Raw genomic sequence first — 18,087 nt, 5'->3', positions numbered from 1 at the left:
CCTATGAGTGGAAATATCCACCTTGTTGAGCCCCCTCATTATCTTGCATGTTTCAATAGGATCACCTTTCATTCTTCTGAACTCCAATGTGTATAGGCCCAACCTGCTCAACCTATCGTCATAAGTCAACCCCCTCATCTCCGGAATCAACCTAGTGAACCTTCTCTGAACAGCCTCCAATGTAAGTATATCCTTCCTTAAATACGGAGACCAAAACAGTACGCAGTACTCAAGGTGTGGCCTCACTAATACCCTCTACAGTTGTAGCAGGACTTCTCTGCTTTTATACTCTATCCCCCTTGAATAGCTCATGTTTGTTCTGCTTTTCCACGTAGCTACGCCCTCCGATGGTCGACTCTTGGTCTACATCACTCACAGGGTTTGTATGTTCAGTGATCAAAACTTGCACAATCCCAGCAGCTGCCTGAAGAACGGCCTCGGCAAAGGCTTGGGAGCAAGTTGTCGGACTGGTTTCTCGTGAAATGTGTGATGGGTGGAGGAAATTGAATGAGTAGAGGGGAGCCATCAAAGAATTAGGATTTTAAAAAAATCTATCAAACCTGGCAAGCCTAAACTTGGACGAGCCCCTACAAACCTTTGAGAACTCTGCCTTCCTCCAACTCTAGCCTCCTGTGCAGCCCTCACTCCCGTCACCCCACCATTGGTTGCCGTACCTTCAGCATCTAGGCCCTAAGCTCTGGAATTCCCTCCCTAAACCCGTCCACCTCCTTAAGATGTTCCTTGAAACCTACTTTCTTGCGATCAAGCCTGTCTCCTAATGTCTCCTTCTTTGGCTCTGTCAATTTTTATCTGATTACACTCCTGTGAATGCAAGTTGTTGTTGTCACCGTCTTCCTCGTATCCAGACATTGTCTGTGCGATTGGGAAGTTACCATTCTGGGTATCACGGGGACCACCGCCACTCCTGCGGCACCGCACATTGGGTTGGATTTTCGGCTTGTTGCCGCCTCCGTTTTCACCCTGGAGGGGCGGCAATGGCGGCGGTGAACTCTTCCTGGCGGGCGGCCAGCTTCCAGCGCCCTGCCGGGGTTTTCGGGGCTGGTCTCGGCGGGGCGCGGAGCATTACCGCCTGGGAGAGGCGAGCCGGTGTGCAACGCCCCTGGTTCTGACAGCGGTTCGATTTCTGACTCCCGCCCGACCCGTGGCGCTCCGTAGCGCCCCCTGGTGGGACCGCCTGTGAAAGCGAGCGATCCAAGCTGTAGCGGTTGCAGTGAGATAAGTAATGTCCATCTCGGGTAAGTGTGATTTTAAAAATTTTTTATTTTATTGCGATTTATGTTGTGGTGGCGTGGGCTGTGTATAGGGACTGTTTTCAGTGGGTTTTTTTCAGGTATTTTTTTTCTCCCCAAGCTTCTCTCAGAGTGCTGCCAGGCCGGCTGTTTAGCTCGGGATTTTCCCTTGCTCAGCCGGCCTAGCGCCCTGAGAGAGGTGTACAACGTCTCCCTTAGCGCTCCGCCCCACACTCGGGGCCCACTTGCCCGATTTTGCTGACTGAGGCGCAAACTGTTCCCAGGCGCAAACTTTACCGCATTGCCCGCCATTACTGCCCCGAAATCAGCAAAGCCGAAAATCCAGGCCATTGACTCACCAAGGCACCGGAAGAGAGGCAAATCTGAAAGAAAGTGGGAATTTGCTGACGTGCATTGTTTGCGTGGTTTTGTTTTCCAGAGCTGGCACTCTGCTCCCAGGAACGACGGTGGAGCAGTTGCACTACGCCAAGAAGCTCTACGACTCTGCATTCCACCCCGACACCGGAGATAGGATGAACTTAATCGGGCGAATGTCGTTTCAGGTCCCTGGTGGTATGGCCATCACTGGCTTCATGCTGCAGTTTTACAGGTACTGTCGCAGGATTTGGTCAGCGGGTACATCGCGATCCGATGGCTCAGTGAGTTTATCCAGCCGTTGCTAAACTGTATAGCGTGGGAAAATTCCTAATCCGATCACCAATAAAGGAAGAACGAACCTGCATTTGTATAGCATCATTCACGACCTCGGTACGTCCCAAAGCGCTTCACAGCCAATGAAGTACTTTTGCAGTTATAATGTGGGAAACGCGGCAGCCAATTTGCGCACAGCAAGCTCTCACAAACAGCAATGTGATGATGACCAGATCCCCTGGTTAAGCAACGCCTCGATTTCAAAATTCTCATCCTTGTTTTCAAATCCCTCCATGGCCTCGCCCCTCCCTATCTCTGTAATCTCCTCCAGCCCCACAACCTCCCACGATATCTGCACTCCTCTAATTCTGACCTCTTGAGAATCCCTGATTATAATCACCCAACCATTGGTGGCCGTGCCTTCTGTTGCCTAGGCCCCAAGCTCTGGAACTCTCTGCCTAAACCTCTCCGCCTCTCTTTCCTCCTTTTAGGATGCTCCTTAAACCTACCTCTTTGACCAAGCTTTTGGTCACCTGCCCTAATTTCTCCTTAGGCGGCTCGGTGTCAATTTATTTTTCTCGTATTACTCCTGCGAAGCGCCTTGTTACGTTTCACTAGGTTAAAGGTGCTATATAAATGCAAGTTGTTATTGTTGTCAATCTGTTTTAACGATGTTGGTTGCGGGATAAATCTTAAACATTAAGGGCTGGATTTTTCTGTTTTTGGGACAATAGCGGAGGCGAGGCGAGAAAGTTAGCAGCCGGGAATAGTTTGCGTCTTAGTTGGTTAGTTTGGGCAGCTGGGCCCTGCGTACACCTCTCTCGGCGTAAGAATGGGAAACCCCCGAGCTAAAGTGCCGGATCAGGAGCGCTCCAAGAGACTTACTGGTGGGCGGGGGAGGGAGGGGGAAACGACACTTAAAAATAAAAACCCCACAAAAACATTCCCAAAACATTGCCCATGCCACCGCAACACAAATTGCACACAAAGTGTAAACAGAAACCACTCACACCTACTTTTGGAGTCCTTTACCCTCCTCTCTGCCGCCGGCTCTGATTTCCCAGGCGGTCATTGCGGGCAGACGGGTCGGGCAAAACTTGCGCCGGTGTCGCAACCAGAGGCGTTGTACACCCGGCTCAGCTCTTCCCGGCGGTGCCGCTCAGCGCCACCGCAAAACCCGACCAGAGGATCGCGGCGGAGCGCTGGAGACCTCGCCGCCGCCTTTCACACCGCTCCGGGGCAAAACCCCGAGCGCAAAGGACGGGAAAATCCAGCCCCAGGACCTACAGGGAGGGTTCATGGAAATAACTCCAAAAAATCGGATCCTAAAAGCTGGTGCTGATGCATAAATGTAAAACCGCTTCTACTTTCACTTCAGAGAAGCCCCTCGTAGATTTATCTGTTGAAACTGCTGCATTTGTGTTGTGCGGTGAGCCGGTTCTTGTGTGATATCTGTATTCTCCCTCCAACCTTAACCAACCTTCTCAATCAATTAAACACTCCACTTCATGCCCTTGGAAATGCTTGTGGAGTATCGTTGCAATGGATAACGGGCGGGTAGCAGGTCAGCGATCTATCCTGCTAATATCTATGAACATCAACTGAAGCCCAAGACTGTGTTCAATGGAGCAGTGATGATTAAATGAGACCTAACGGCACTGTTTGAGAGAGAGTTTCAGAGGGGCGGTGATGGAAGATTATTTCCACTGGTCAGTGAATCAACAATAAGAGGCCATGACCTCAGTATTTAATACTAAAAGTGTGAAGGAGAGATTAGAAATATTGCTCCATGCAATCAAACAGCAACAGCAGTTAGGGATGGGCAATAAATGCTGGCCTTGCTAGTGACGCCCACATTCTGTGAATGAATAATAAAAATATCATAAATCATGCAACAGAGTAGCAGGCCATTCAGCCCATCATGCCTGTGCCAGCTCTTTGAAAGAGTTCTCCAATTAGTCCCACTTCCCCTGCTCTTTCCCCATAGCTCTGCAATTTTTTTCCTTTTCCAGTATTTATCCAATTTCCCTTTTGAAAGTTACGACTAAATCTGCTTCCACCGCCCTTTCAGGCGGTGCGCTCTAGATCACAACTTGATATGGAAAAATAATTTCTCCTCATTTCCCCTCTGGCTCTTTTGCCACAGAACAAACCGACAAATACGAAATAATGGGTGTGAAATTCAACTTTGACGGAGGTGCAACACGGGTGGGAGTGGATCCAGCGGCCTGCTGTACCACCGTCAGATTTCCTCACTGACCTCATTGGAAAGGATGATAAAAAAAAGAAAGAACTTGCATTTATATAGCGCCTTTCGTGACCACCAGACGTCTCAAAGCGCTTCACAGCCAATGAAGTACTTTTGGAGTGTAATCACTGTTGTAATGTGGGAAATGTGGCAGCCAATTTGTGCACAGCAAGCTCCCACAAACAGCAATGTGATAATGACCAGATAGTCAGTTTTTGTTTCATTGACTGAGGGATAAATATTGGCTCCAGGACACCGGGGATACTCCCCTGTTCTTCTTCCAAATAGTGCCATGGGATCTTTTACATCCATCTGAGAGAGCAGATGGGACCTCGGTTTAACGTCTCATCAGAAAGACGGCACCTCCAACAGTGCAGCACTCCCTCAGCACTGCACTGGGAGTGTCAGCCTAGAGTTTTGTGCTGATGTCTCTGGTGCGGGACTTGAACCCACAACCTTCTGACTCAGAGGCACGAGTGCTACCCACTGAGCCACAGCTGACACATCAGGCTTGCTGTATAAAGCCATTGGTTGTTTTACGCCACAGTCGAAGTTTGAATTTCAGCCCCATTAAGTGTAAGTAGGAGTGAGTTGCCTGGACTTCGAAGATGGGTTTGCCAATGCTTGGGGATCATGTGCCCCATTTTAACACCCTTGCAATAGGCGAACCCTTGTGAGGGGGAGTTAGCATCAGCACGGGTATGATGGGGCTGACTGGCCTCCTCGGACCAAAGTATCTTCGAATAAATCATTAATTTTTACCTCCATTTTCTTATTGATTTGAAAACAAATAATTTTTTGGGAAAGTAAAGCAGTGAAGATACTAATGATAAAAGTGACCACCTTTACAAACTAGTACATTAAAGCAAAATGAACAGGAAAAGTTCCCTAACCAACATTGTTTGCAATTCTTTCTTTCTAATCTCGCCTCTGACTTTGGCTCTGTAACTTCTCGTGCTGTAAATCAACACAACCCTGTGCCAAGAGTTTTCTGATTCAAAGATGTATGTATTTCCAGATTCCAGCCTGTATTTGTCCTTGCCAGTCGGAGATCTGTAGCTCATTTATAAAGGAACTAAATCTTTGAAAGATCGAGGTCATTTCAGCCTCTGCTTGCTGCATAGTTAATTTAGGAAGGCCTGAGTAAACCCAACCCACCTTGTAGGTGCTTTAACAACTAGTATAAATTAGAATGCCTCAGAAATGTTGTAAGTGCTAGCAAGCGAGACCTACTATGTCTTAATCTTCTACCAGCCCACTTGCCAAAGAGAAGGTTCTACCACTGATGCTGGTGTGGAGGGAATGGGAGAGCGGAGGATGTCCCAAAGGCCAGTGGCAGAGGATGGAAGGGCATGGGCTGGGACCTGGGGGTCAGAGGTAGGATGGAGTGAGGCTGGGGGAGGGGATTGTATCTGAGAATGAGGATTTTGATTTCGGTGGGGATGGGGAGCAAATGGGGGAGTCGGTGAGGGTAATGGTGATGAGCAAGCAAGGCTCTGTGTGGGGAGCAGGATGCCAAGGTGAAGATTTGGATGAGTTGAGAAAAGGGCATTGGAAACGTTGAATCTAGAGATAGCAAAAGTGTGGGGAAGAGTTTCGACATCAGTGTGCTGCACAAGAAATGGTTTGACAACACTAAATAATATTGGCTTAATATTGGCGTAAGTATATTTCTCCTTCCCCCATAGGTCATTGGTACCGATGTGCCAAGTAAGATTGTGTCGGGAATTGAATCTGCATCCTTCCCGTCTATAAGGCTTGGGACTTTAAGAGTCGATCTGCACTAAGGCATTAGAGGAGCTACAGTCAGTGCTCTTGCCCCCTCCCCCATTGCACAAGATGGATAGGTGTTTGGGTGTTGTATTTATTATTTTCTAGCCTTTCCTGCAGTTGTTGGCACCTTCAGGACCGTCAGTTATCACCCACCTGCACCATCCTCTCCATTCACTAGTGATGCGAGTTCCTGGCAAAAGCAACATTTCAGGAAAATCTCTGGAATTTCCTCCCTGGCTGCATAAGGCGAGTTTCAGGAGATCACACTTGCCCATGACACATCACCAGATGACATTGATATTTGTGACATGGTCCATGTCGAATTTCACCCTCGTTATCTCCTAACTTTTTCTTGATCTACATTCCCATCTCCTAAACCTTGTGTTAATATTAAACATTGTTTCAGGACCCACTTTATCTATTTCATTCAGGATCTTGAATACCTCAGTAAGGTACCCTCTTTGTCCATATAAAGTTTCCTCGTAGCCATGGTTTTTCCTCATTGCGTTGGTTGTCCTTTGCACTCCCTTCCGAGACCAGCACGTCCCCTGGTGGTCCACTTGCCTGGATGAGTGCAGCTCCAACAACACTCAAGAAGCTCGACACCATCCAGGAAAAAGCAGCCCGCTTGATTGGCACCCCATCTATCACCTTCAACATTCACTCCCTCCACCACCGGCGCACCGTGGCTGCAGTGTGTACCATCTACAAGATGCACTGCAGCAACTCGCCAAGGCTTCTTCGGCAGCACCTCCCAAACCCGCGATCCCTACCACCTAGATCATCATAGGCTGTTCCAGGGCCCAGCGCTCCAGCTCTATTTATAACATCATGGGCCGCCCCGACCTGTGTGAGAACACCACCGCAGGTCAGGGCTATAAATAATACCACCTAAAAGGGCAAGGGCAGCAGGCGCATAGGAATACCACTACTTCCACGTTCCCCTCCAAATCACACACCACCCTGACTTGGAAGTATATCGGACGTTCCTTCATCGTCGCTGGGTCAAAATCCTGGAAGTCCCTCCCTAACAGCACTGTGGGAGTACCTTCACCACACGAACCGCAGCGGTTCAAGAAGGCAGCTCACCACCACCTTCTCGAGCGAAATTAGGGATGGACAATAAATGCTGGCTTGCCAACGACTCCCTCATCCCAGGAATGAATACATTTTTAAAAAATGGTATGGTGTACAGATCAATACACAACAGTCAAGATGGTGGGGAGGGTGGAGCAGTCCTTTCTGTATACTAGGTAGTACTGTCTCGAACTTGTGTGCTCTCTCCCTCAAGCTACACATCCTAATATCTTATCTGCCTTATTCACCACTGCTGGACATGTGCTAATTAATTCTGAGTATTTTCCAGTCGAACCATGATTCCAATCCTGTGTCATTTCCTGTAGATGGTTCCCATTTATTTTGTACTCTTTCGGATGAGAGGTGGATATAAAAGATCCCATGGCACCATTAAGAGAAGAGCAGGGAGTCCTCCCTGGTGTTCTGGGCAATATTTATCTTTCAAGCAACATCACTAAAACAGATAACCTGGTCCATTATCACATTGCTGTTTGTGGGATCTTACTGTGTGTAAATTGGCTGCTGCGTTTCCCTCCAATATCAACAGTGACTACACTTCAAACGTACGTCATTGGCTGTGAAGTGCTTTGGGAGATCCTGAGGATGTGAAAGATGCTATATAAATGCAATGTTTGTTCATTCTTTCTTCAGCCAATGCCACCAAAACCAAGTTAACCGCCCATTCATCTCATTGCTGTTTGTGGGAGCTTTTTGTGCAAAACGACTTAACGTGTTTGTCTACATAACAGCAGTCACTCCATTGCAATCCGCTTCAAAGCCATCCATTGCGCGTGAAGCAGTTTGAGATATTGCCTGTGTGGCGCTTGAACGCCACAACCTTCTGACCCAACACCGAGCCAAGCTGACCGGAGGATCATTTGCCCTTGCCGTGGTAGCATATTTGAGATTGGCAATTTGCTATGTTTGGGGTAGGGTAGCATAGTGGGTTATGCTACTGGGCTAGTCATCATCATCACAGATGGTCCCTTGTGTTGAGGATGACCTGCTTCCAAGGCCGAAAAGGGATGAGTTCACAGGTGTTTCAATGAAGGACCTAATATTCCAGATCCCAAACTACATCTTGAAGGGTGGAAGATGCCTGTGCGTGGATTTTTTTAACGTGTGGTGGCCGTTGCACACCAGCCACCACACGGGCTTGACAGAGCTAGGTCTTGGTCCAGTGGCAAGGATTACCCAAGACTAACTGGAGACCATCTCTGCTGCACGGACCTAGTGCGCACACATATCGCAGTGTGGGCTGGCCCGTGCTGCCCCTGGGCCCTCGCCTCTTCTGGGCCCCTAACTCACGCCTCTCCTGGGCCCCGGCCACATTGCTCTATAAACTCTTGCCACTCCTTCGCCCCGACCTCGTCGCTCCTGCTGCACCTGCCCGCACTGCAGTCAGCCGTTGCCCTCCTGAAGCAGCACGCGCTGCTCCCTGAAGTGGTATGCCGCTGCACGCTGCTCCCTCTAATGGCCCCGGCCTGCTGATGGTCTTGCAGGCTGGGACCGCGCCGATTTCCAGGCCGGGCCGCAGCAGTGGTAACGTGGATCTCAGGAACTGGGCGAGAGCAGTGATACTGGACTAGTAACCCCACTACAGCAGCTGGGGAATTTAAATGCGGTTAAACAAATAAATCTGGAATAAAAAAGCTAGCATCGGTAATGACTATGAAACTACCGGATTGTCTTTAAAAACCTAACTGGTTCACTAATATCCTTTTAGGGAAGGAAATCTGCCGCCCTTACCCGATCTGGCCGAGATGTGACTCCAGACCCACAGCAACTGCCCAGCGCCACTCAAGAAGGCGGATTACCACCAACTTCTTGGGGACAATTGGGAATGGGCAATAAATGCTGGCTTTGCCAGAGACGCCCACATCCCGTGAATGGATGGGGGGCGGGGGGGGGAATTCAAATTGCAGCTACTGATGTTTCTGATGTGTTTGCACGATCGTTCTCTGACACTGCTGTGACCACTGTGTACCTTTTCCCATTTCCTTTTCAGAACCGTTCCAGCTGTGGTATTTTGGCAGTGGGTGAACCAGTCCTTCAACGCCTTGGTCAATTACACCAATCGGAACGCCGCCTCGCCGATAAGCGCAAAGTAAGTGTTTTGGTCCGAATTAGTCTCCGTCTTGCTCCCTCTTCCTTTGTACGTCCGCACACAGCAAGTTTCCAGTAGAGCCAGAATACTGGCTGATTTTATTAATAAAAACAGGAGGATTTGTGCAGCTGCTGGAGCTGGCAACTCTCTTTGGTTTTTTTTGCAGTGCAGCTGCTGTGTTCTTTAGCAAATCAAAAGAATTTCCCAACAATTTCTTTCCTTTCCTCCTCTCTTGGTGACCTTGACTGCTGGTGTCTGCAGACCAACACACACCAGGCTCCTCACCCATTTTTCATTGGTGAGTCGAGGCAGTGAATACCAACGTGTTATTTGACCGTGGGGTGCATCACAGGCAACTCAAATCCACACCCCTCCCCCCATGCTCCCAACAATGTTCAAAATAGAGGTTCAAAGTACAATTTGATTGAGCGGACCAAATGTAATATAATCCAAGTTGCTGATGATACAAAGCTAGGTGGGATGTGGCCCTTACGGCTAAAGGGATCAAGGGGTATGGAGAGAAAGCAGGAATGGGGTACTGAAGTTGCATGATCAGCCATGATCTTATTGAATGGCGGTGCAGGCTCGAAGGGCCGAATGGCCTACTCCTGCACCTATTTTCTATGTTTCTGTGAAAGCTGACCACTGCAAAAGCCTATTTAGCTCTTTTTGGTCCCGATACCCATTCTTAACCCTTTCATTACAGCAGAGCTCGAAAGCCCCACTTCACAAGTTGTTGTTGTTGTTGATTCAGGAAAAGCAGGTGTGTGCAGGGTGCGACCAGTGGCGTGCACTTGGGATGCACTTGGCCTGACTAGAGCAAGAGAGAAAAAATTGACCCTCCGGATCCCACGTTGCGAGTTGCCTTAACCTTGTTAACAAGTGGCTGGTGACGGGACTCAAATATTCCGTTGGAAACAAATAAAATCAAGAGAAATACTTCGGAAATTGAAATACTATAATAAATGATCACTGCCAAGATTCATGTTTGAACAAACCTTTCTCTCCTTTTCATCCTTTAGACAATTAGGCATCGCGTATTTGACTGCGACAAGCACGGCCCTAGCAACCGCAGTTGGATTGAATCTATACACAAAGGTACGGTGGAGAACTCCTGTCTTTCAGCCTCACAAACCCCCGAGATATCTGCCCTCCTCAAATTCTGCCCTCTCGAGCAATCCCTTGATTATAATCGCTCAACCATCGGTGGCCGTACCTTCAGCTGCTTGGGCCCCAAGCTCTGGAATTCCCTCCCTAAAACTCTCCACCTCTCTTTCCTCCTTTAAGATGCTCCTTATAACCTACCTCTTTGACCAAGCTTTTGGTCACCTCGCTAATTTCTTGTGTGGCTCGGTGTCAAATGTATTTGTTTTATAACACCGCTGTGAAGCGCCTTGGGATTTTTTACTACGTTAAAGGCGCTCTATAAATAAAAGTTGTTGTTGAGATTTTCCGTAACAAGTGTTGCGCTGTGGCACCTTCCCTTCCCTTCTCTTCCTGCCCCACCCACAGTGCAGAAACAGGAATTGCTCCAGCACCGTGCACTGCCGCTTGTGAGTATTTAACTCCTCCTGGAGTCCCTCACATTGAGTCGACTCGCTCTCGGGAATGGGGCACAGACGGGAGAGAAGGATGAGTTGTCGTGGTTTGCTGTCAAACACCTCCCAGCATCGGGTTCCATTGGCACAAACCTGTGAACTAAATGGACTAAAGAAAGAAAGACTTGCATTTATATAGTGCCTTTCACAACCACAGGACGATCTTGAAGCACTTAACAGCCAATGAGGTACTTTTTTTGGAGTGTAGTCACTGTTGTAATGTGGGAAACACAGCAGCCAATTTGCACACAGCAAGCTCCCATAAACAACAATGTGATAATGACCAGATCATCTGTTTTTGTTATGTTGATTGAGGGATAAATATCGGCCCCTAGATACCGGGGATAATGCCCCTGCTCTCCTTTGAAATAGTGCCATGGAATCTTTTACGTCCACCTGAGAGGGCAGATGGGGCCTCGGTCCAACCGTCTTATCAGAAAGACGGCACCTCCGACAGTGCAGCATTCCCTCAGCACTGCACTGGAGTGTCAGCCTATTTATTTGCTCAACTCCCTGGAGTGGGACTTGAACCCACAACCTTCTGACTCAGAGGCGAGTGTGCTACCCACTGAGCCACAGCTGATATTGTGCAAAAGTTACTTTTAATAATTTGTTTTTTCTTCCCCACTCTTTTAAGGTGACTTCCACGATCCTCCGGTGGCCGACCCCAAACTCTCTCTCTCTCTCTCTCTCTCTCTCTGTCTCTCTCTGTCTCTCTCTCGCTCTCTCACTCTCTCACTCTCTCTCACTCTCTCACTCTCTCTCACTCTCTCTCTCTGTCTCTCTCTTTGTCTCTCTCTCTCTCTCTGTCTCTCTCTCTCTCTCTCTCTCTCTCTCTCTGTCTCGCTCTCTCTCTGGCTCTCTCACTCTCTCTCTCTCTCTCTCTCTCTCTCTCTCTCTCTCTCTCTCACTCTATCTCGCTCTCTCTTTCACTCTGTCTCGCTCTCTCTCTCTCCCTCTGGCTCTCTCTCTCTATCTATCTCTCTCTCCCTCTCTCCAGCCTACTCCCCAATTCTCTGTTTCCCCACTCCCCCTCCGATCCCAGGCCGATGATATATGACACAGGCTCCTAATAATGGTATATAATGCCAGGCTTCAGAGACGGACAGTGTTCTGAGTACTTTACACCACCGCTTTAATCCTGCAGCGACCATCATTTTCTTGTATTTTATATTCCTCGATTTTGTTGAGGTCAGGGACCAGCTTTGAGTATTTCTTACAGCAGCTCGTCTGTGGTACTCGAGGAGCTGAGAGGTTTCCCCACTACACCCCCCGCCACCCCCACACCAGGCCATCCCTTCCCCGGACCGACCCCCCACTCCCTCTCCGCATCTGCAGGCCCCTCTCGATCTGGCTGGCTGCGGGCGGCAATCCGAGGCCTCGCATTCAAACCTGGCCCTGCCATTAAAGTTGGCAGGGCCTCCCGGGTTTCCCGTCTGCCTTGGAGGACCCCTGCCCCCAACCTGCCTACCTGGAAAAAATTCCAGCCCATGTCTCTGGTCCATTCTTGACGATATCGTGTTTAAGTTTTAAGCTTACCTGAACCTCAGTTAACTTCAAATGAATTCAATGCAGATTTGTCCGATGCCCAAGAATAAAATGATGTAGTACAGGAGAGCCTATGTTGATTTACTCCTCATGGACTATCTGGTTCCACATTATTGAGCCTTGCATTCTACAAAGGAAGTTGAAATTCCCATTGATTTGATTTTATCTCAAACTGCAGGCAATAAAAGATCTAATTGTCCTGGTTTATCATTTATCTACTAATGAAGATAGCCCACAAAGAACAGCCTTTTCCAAATCTCCAAATCGTTCAAATCCAAACAAGACAAAAACCAGCAACGAAAAGATATGACCGAAATCCCTCATTCACTCATAGGCAGTCCCTCGAAATGAGGATGACTTGCTTCCACGCCAAAAAAGGATGAGTTCACAGGTGTTTCTATGAAGGACCTGAACTACATTCTAAAGAGTAGAAGATGCCTGTGAGTGGATGTTTTTAACGTGTGGTGGCCGTTGCACACCAGCCACCACACGGGCTTGACAGAGCTAGGCCTTGGTCCAGTGGCAAGGATTAACCAGGACGACTGGAGACCAGCTCTGCTGCACGGACCTAGTGCGCACACATGTCATAGTGTGGGCTGGCCCGTGCTGCCCCTGGGCCCCTGGCTCCGAACTCACGCCTCTCCTGGGCCCCAATCACATCCCTCCACAGTCTCTCGCCACTCCAGAAATAGAGCTGAGTTGTCTAGGCTTTAAAAAAAAAAGCCAACTTCAAGACAATGAGGGAAAAACATAACCATATTGACAGGGGTGGGGGAGGGGTGGGGGGTGGAATAATACTGGAGAAAACTTCAGTCGAGGACAAATGGAATACATTCAATGCCATTCAGCTTACAATGCCGGATAAGCACATAGCTAGTTAATTAGGTACATAGCTGAACTAGTTAGTGCAGATTGAAGATGAAAGAAAAATGGATTCACAAGACCATACAAAGAAATATGAGCAAAAGAAATAAACGCTGCAAAGCCTGTGGGGAGAACGGTGAGGAAAACCACTGGACAATCTAGAGGAACTTCCAACAAATGGCAGTGAGAGGGGCTGTAGACACTGTTTATAATTAAATAGCAACAGGTTTATGAAACTTTTTTTTTTACACAGCGAGTTGTTGTGATCTGGAACGCACGGCCTGAAAGGGTGGTGGAAGCAGATTCAGTAGTGACTTTCAAAAGGGAATTGGATACATACTTGAAGGGAGAAAAAATGACAGGGCTATGGGTTAAGAGCAGAGTAGTGGGACTAATTGGAGAGCTCTTTCAAAGAGCCAGCACAGGCACGATGGGCCGAATGGCCTCCTTCTGTGCTGTATCCTTCTCTGAAGGAAGGTTGCCGATCCCTTAAAGATTGAAACTGAGGATAAACAATAATAATGAACACATTAAATGATTACTTCCTGGAATTATTCACAAGGGAAGGCACCGGCAGCAGGACAACAATTGTAGAAGGTTCTCCAAGTGACATTTCTCAGGGAAGGTGATAAAAACAAAGACAGGTAACTACAGACCCATTAGTCTTGTATCAGTAGCTGGCAAAATAATACCGAAAACAACAGCTTGTATTTATATAGCGCCTTTAACATAGAGAAATGTCCCAAGGCACTTCACAGGAGTATTATGAGATTTTAAAAATTGACACTGCGCCACATAAGGAGAAATTAGGGCAGGTGACCAAAAGCTTGGTCAGAGAGGTAGGTTTTAAAGAGCGTCTTGAAGGAGGAAAGAGAGAGGGAGAGGCAGAGAGGTTTAGGCAGAGAGTTCCAGAGCTTGGGGCCGAGGCAACAGAAGGCACGGCCACCAATGGTTGAGCGATTATAATCAGGGATGATCAGGAGGGCAGAATTAGAGGAGCGCAGACATCGCGTGGGGGGGGGGGGGGGGGAATTTTGGGGCTAGAGGAGATTACAGAGATAGGGAGGGGAGAGGCCGTAGAGGGATTTGAAAACAAGGATGAGAACTTTGAAATTGAGGTGTTGCTTAACTGGAAGCCAATGTAGGTCAGCGAGCACAGGGGTGATGGGCAAGTGGGACTTGGTGTGAGTTAGGACACGGGCAGCCGAGTTTTGGATCACCTTTAGTTTGAGACGTTAACTGTAAAGATGGAAAATATTACAAATAATAAATGGATTTTGATCATCAGTAACAAATAAAAGTTGGCATTTACGCAGTTGTGAAGGTTATTTTTTAAATTTGGGACCTTCTGGACGCTTCCGTGTTCCTTGGCAGGAGTCACACTGCATTGGAAATCCCTCCAGTTAGACTTTCAGCATGCTTTTGTGTTCCGCATGAAAGTCTTGCACATAAGCTTAAGGCAGCGGGTATCCCAGGTACAACCTGGAGATGGTTAAGGAATTGGCTGAAAAAGAGTAAGCAGTGGGTCCTAGCAATGCGAGTGATACTGAGCTGGGGAGATGTACTGTGTGGGATGCCCCTGGGCTCAGTGCTGGGCTCCTGCAGGAGAAAAACCAGGGGGCCCTTTTAAATTTAAGAGTTGTGACTCCCTGTTATAAAGAGTGGCTCCTAGTGGCTAAGTGGCATTCTTGGAAGGCTTTACTGAAGTTGTTTCTTAACTGGAGTGACTTTACAGAAGGATCATCATCATATACAGTCCCTCGAAATCAAGGAAGCTTCCACTCTAAAAGTGAGTTCTCAGGTGACTGTACAGTCCAATACGGGAATTACAGACTCTGTCACATGTGGGACAGACAGTGGTTGAAGGAAAGGGTGGGTTGGGAGTCTGGTTTGCCGCACGCTCCATTTGCTGCCTGCGCTTGCTTTCTGCATGCTCTCGGTGACGAGACTCGAGGTCTCAGCGCCCTCCCAGATGCCCTTCCTCCACTTAGGGCGATCTTTGGCCAGGAACTCCCAGCTGTCAGTGTGGATGTTGCATTTTATCAAGGAGCCAGAAGGATAGTCACTAGTCGACAGGTTGACCAGACCGTTTGATATAGGAAATAAACCCTTTGAGGGCAAGCGGGTATTGTAAATTGAAAATTAGTTGAACGAAAGCAAAATACTGCGGGATGCTGGAAATCTGAAATTAAACCCGAGAATGCTGGAGCCAAGGGTTATGGGGGTCGGGCAGGGAAGCGGAGTTGAGGCCAGAATCAGATCGGCCATGATCTTATTAACTGGCGGAGCAGGCTCGAGGGGCCAAATGGCCGACTCCTGCTCCTATTTCTTATGACACATTCAGCAGGTCAGGCAGCATCTGCGGAGAGAGAAACAGTTTTCAGGTCAATGAGCTTTCGTCAGAACTGGGTGAAATGAGTTGGTAGACAATCAGTTAAGGAGATTTATGCACGTGTTTCATTTTACATTTTATTTCCCCAGAAAGCTCCACCTTTATTGGCCCGCTGGGTCCCTTTTGTTGCCGTGGCAGCTGCAAACTGTGTCAACATTCCAATGATGAGACAGCAGTAAGTCCAATTTTTGTTTTTAACCAGTTTGATTTTCTTGCGCTCAGTCAATGGCGCCCTTTTATAACGTATTTGTGAAGAGGCCGATGGAACGGCCTCATTGGTGTGACGATAAGGCGAGAGTTTTTTTTATTTGTTCATGGGATGTGGGCGTCGCTGGCAAGGCCAGTATTTATTGCCTGTCCCTAACTGCCCCTGAGAAGGTGGTGGTGGGCTGCCTTCTTGAACCGCTGCAGTCCGTGTGGTGAAGGTACAGGTTGGGCCTCCCTTATCCAGCACCACCCCTCGTCCGGTATGATGGGGGCGGTTGTGGGGGGCGCAAGCACAAAACGTGGGCGATCTCCACCCCGACTTTGGGGCCACGCCAACACCTGCTGGGGTCCGCCGACACTTCCTTCGCGGCCCGCAGAGAGCCCGCCCGGGGAGCCGACCTCCTCCCTCAACCTCTGGCTGACCTTCCCCCCTCTTCCCCCCCTCAGCACAAGCCAGGTCCCGAGGGTGCTGGATAAAGAAGGTTCGACCTGTATCACATTGCTGTTAGGGAGGTGTAATGTATTTGCTTCATGGGTTCTTTGCTTAAGAATTCATAGCAAAACATTGCTATTAAGAACTAGTTGGTTTATTAGCAAAAGGTTTAACAATGACATTACGCATTACCAGTTCAACAAATGCCCCCTGCAAGGGGGGGGGGCCACACTCCAAAATAAATTTTCCAGTTCCCTTTTTTTTGCGGGGGGGGTTGTTTTTAGGGCACTAAAAACACAAATTATACAACTGCCCCCTGGCTAAAAGGGGGTGGGGCAGTAAAACCGGCAAATTAAATAACTTAAACTTTAGACATAAAATCAAATTAAAATTTGGTTGCCGGGGGTGATGATACACTCCAGTCCCTCCGGTGCCCACCTTTCACGGAAGGCCACGAGCGTACCGGTGGACACCGCGTGCTCCATCTCCAGGGACACCCTGGTTCAGATGTAAGCGCGGAAGAGAGGCAGGCAGTCAGGCTGAATGACCCCCTCGACCGCCCGCTGCCTGGACTGGCTGATGGCCCCCTTGGCCATGTCCAGGAGCAGTCCTACGAGGAGGCCTTCCGAACTGCCCGTTCCACTCTGCACAGGGTGCCCAAAGATCAGGAGTGTGGGACTGAAGTGCAACCAGAATTTGAGGAGCAGCCCCTTCAAATAATGGAACAGGGGCTGCAACCTCGCACATTCCATAAAAACATGGAACACGGACTCTTCCAGACCGCAGAAATTGCAGGCGGCCTGGGAGCCCGTGACCTGACTTAAAAACGTTTTGCACGGGACTGCTCCGTGCACCACCCTCCAGGCCAAGTCCCCAATAAATGGTGGGAGGACTCCCACATAGAGTGCACTCCATTGGGGACCCCTGCCTCCTCCAGACGACAAGATAGTGTGCCATGGCGTGTCCGGACGGCAGGCGAGGATGGCAAGGTTGAGAGTGTGCAGGAGCAGCCCGTACAGGAAACCCCTCCACGCAGAACTGAAAGGCACGGAGGGGATTTCCCCGAGACGGCTCAAGTTGTGAGGTGCCAGCTCCCGAGGGAGGTTTCGGGGCTTGGCGCAGATGAGGAATTCTGTCCGGATGGGGATCAGTTTGGACGGGATCTCCCCACGTGCTTGAGCCTCCTCGACACACCGAACGGAGTCAGGGCCCAGAGCTGTTTTTAGCGACTCGATGGCATCGGCCGCGTGGCGGACGTCGGCCCAGTTTAGGCGCCGTGCCAGCACGTCTGACGCCATCCAGCCCGCTCCTCCGCCATCGAGCAGGTCCCTGACCCTGGTCACCTCACCAGCCACAGCCCTCTCGTCCGCCTACCACCTAAAACCTCGGTCGTGGAGGTACGGATTCCTGAGCAGAAGCTCCTGCAGGACAGCCACCACTCCAGACGGGGAGAGCTACGCTTGGTGGAGACTTTGTTCCAGATCCTGATGATTTCCTGGTAAAAGACAGGCAGCCCCTGGATGGCGGTTCTGACGCCCCCCCAGGATCACAAACAGGAGCGTGTCATAATCGAGGCAGTACTGCTGGTGGAAGAAATATTTAGCCAGCGCACCATCTAGGAGGGGGTTCGACGTAGAGGTATCTCTGCAGGGTCTGAAGACGGAAAGTCAGCAGCTCTACAACTATTTTAGTTGTAACCAATTAAATCAAGTGCCCCCTGATTAAAGGAGGGGACACACCAAACATTTTCAAACAAGTGCCCCCTTGTTTTTTTTTGGGGGGGGGGGGTTTTGAGGGCACTGAAACACAAATTATACAAGTGCCCCCTGGCTAAAGGGGGGGGGCACTAGAACCAGCAAATTAAACTTTAGACATTTAAAATCAAATTAAAATTTGGTTGCCGGGTGTGATGATGCACTCCAGTCCCTCCGGTGCGCAC

General features: G+C 49.1%; 1 protein-coding gene across 1 annotated transcript in view; it reads left to right on the top strand.

Moving 5' to 3' along the window:
- The window catches only part of sfxn2 (sideroflexin 2), a 164,120-nt gene that overhangs the window by 55,918 nt on the left and 90,115 nt on the right, over nucleotides 1-18,087 (top strand). The window contains exons 4-7 of the mRNA XM_070876481.1: nucleotides 1,690-1,860; nucleotides 9,008-9,106; nucleotides 10,129-10,204; nucleotides 15,598-15,683. Of these exons, the coding sequence (XP_070732582.1) occupies nucleotides 1,690-1,860; nucleotides 9,008-9,106; nucleotides 10,129-10,204; nucleotides 15,598-15,683 (432 nt within the window). The remainder of the gene's footprint in view (nucleotides 1-1,689; nucleotides 1,861-9,007; nucleotides 9,107-10,128; nucleotides 10,205-15,597; nucleotides 15,684-18,087) is intronic.

This window comes from Pristiophorus japonicus, chromosome 3, assembly GCF_044704955.1.
Source record: "Pristiophorus japonicus isolate sPriJap1 chromosome 3, sPriJap1.hap1, whole genome shotgun sequence".
In the NCBI taxonomy this organism is placed as follows: domain Eukaryota; kingdom Metazoa; phylum Chordata; class Chondrichthyes; family Pristiophoridae; genus Pristiophorus; species Pristiophorus japonicus.
This window is presented reverse-complemented; position numbering and strand designations above follow the sequence as displayed.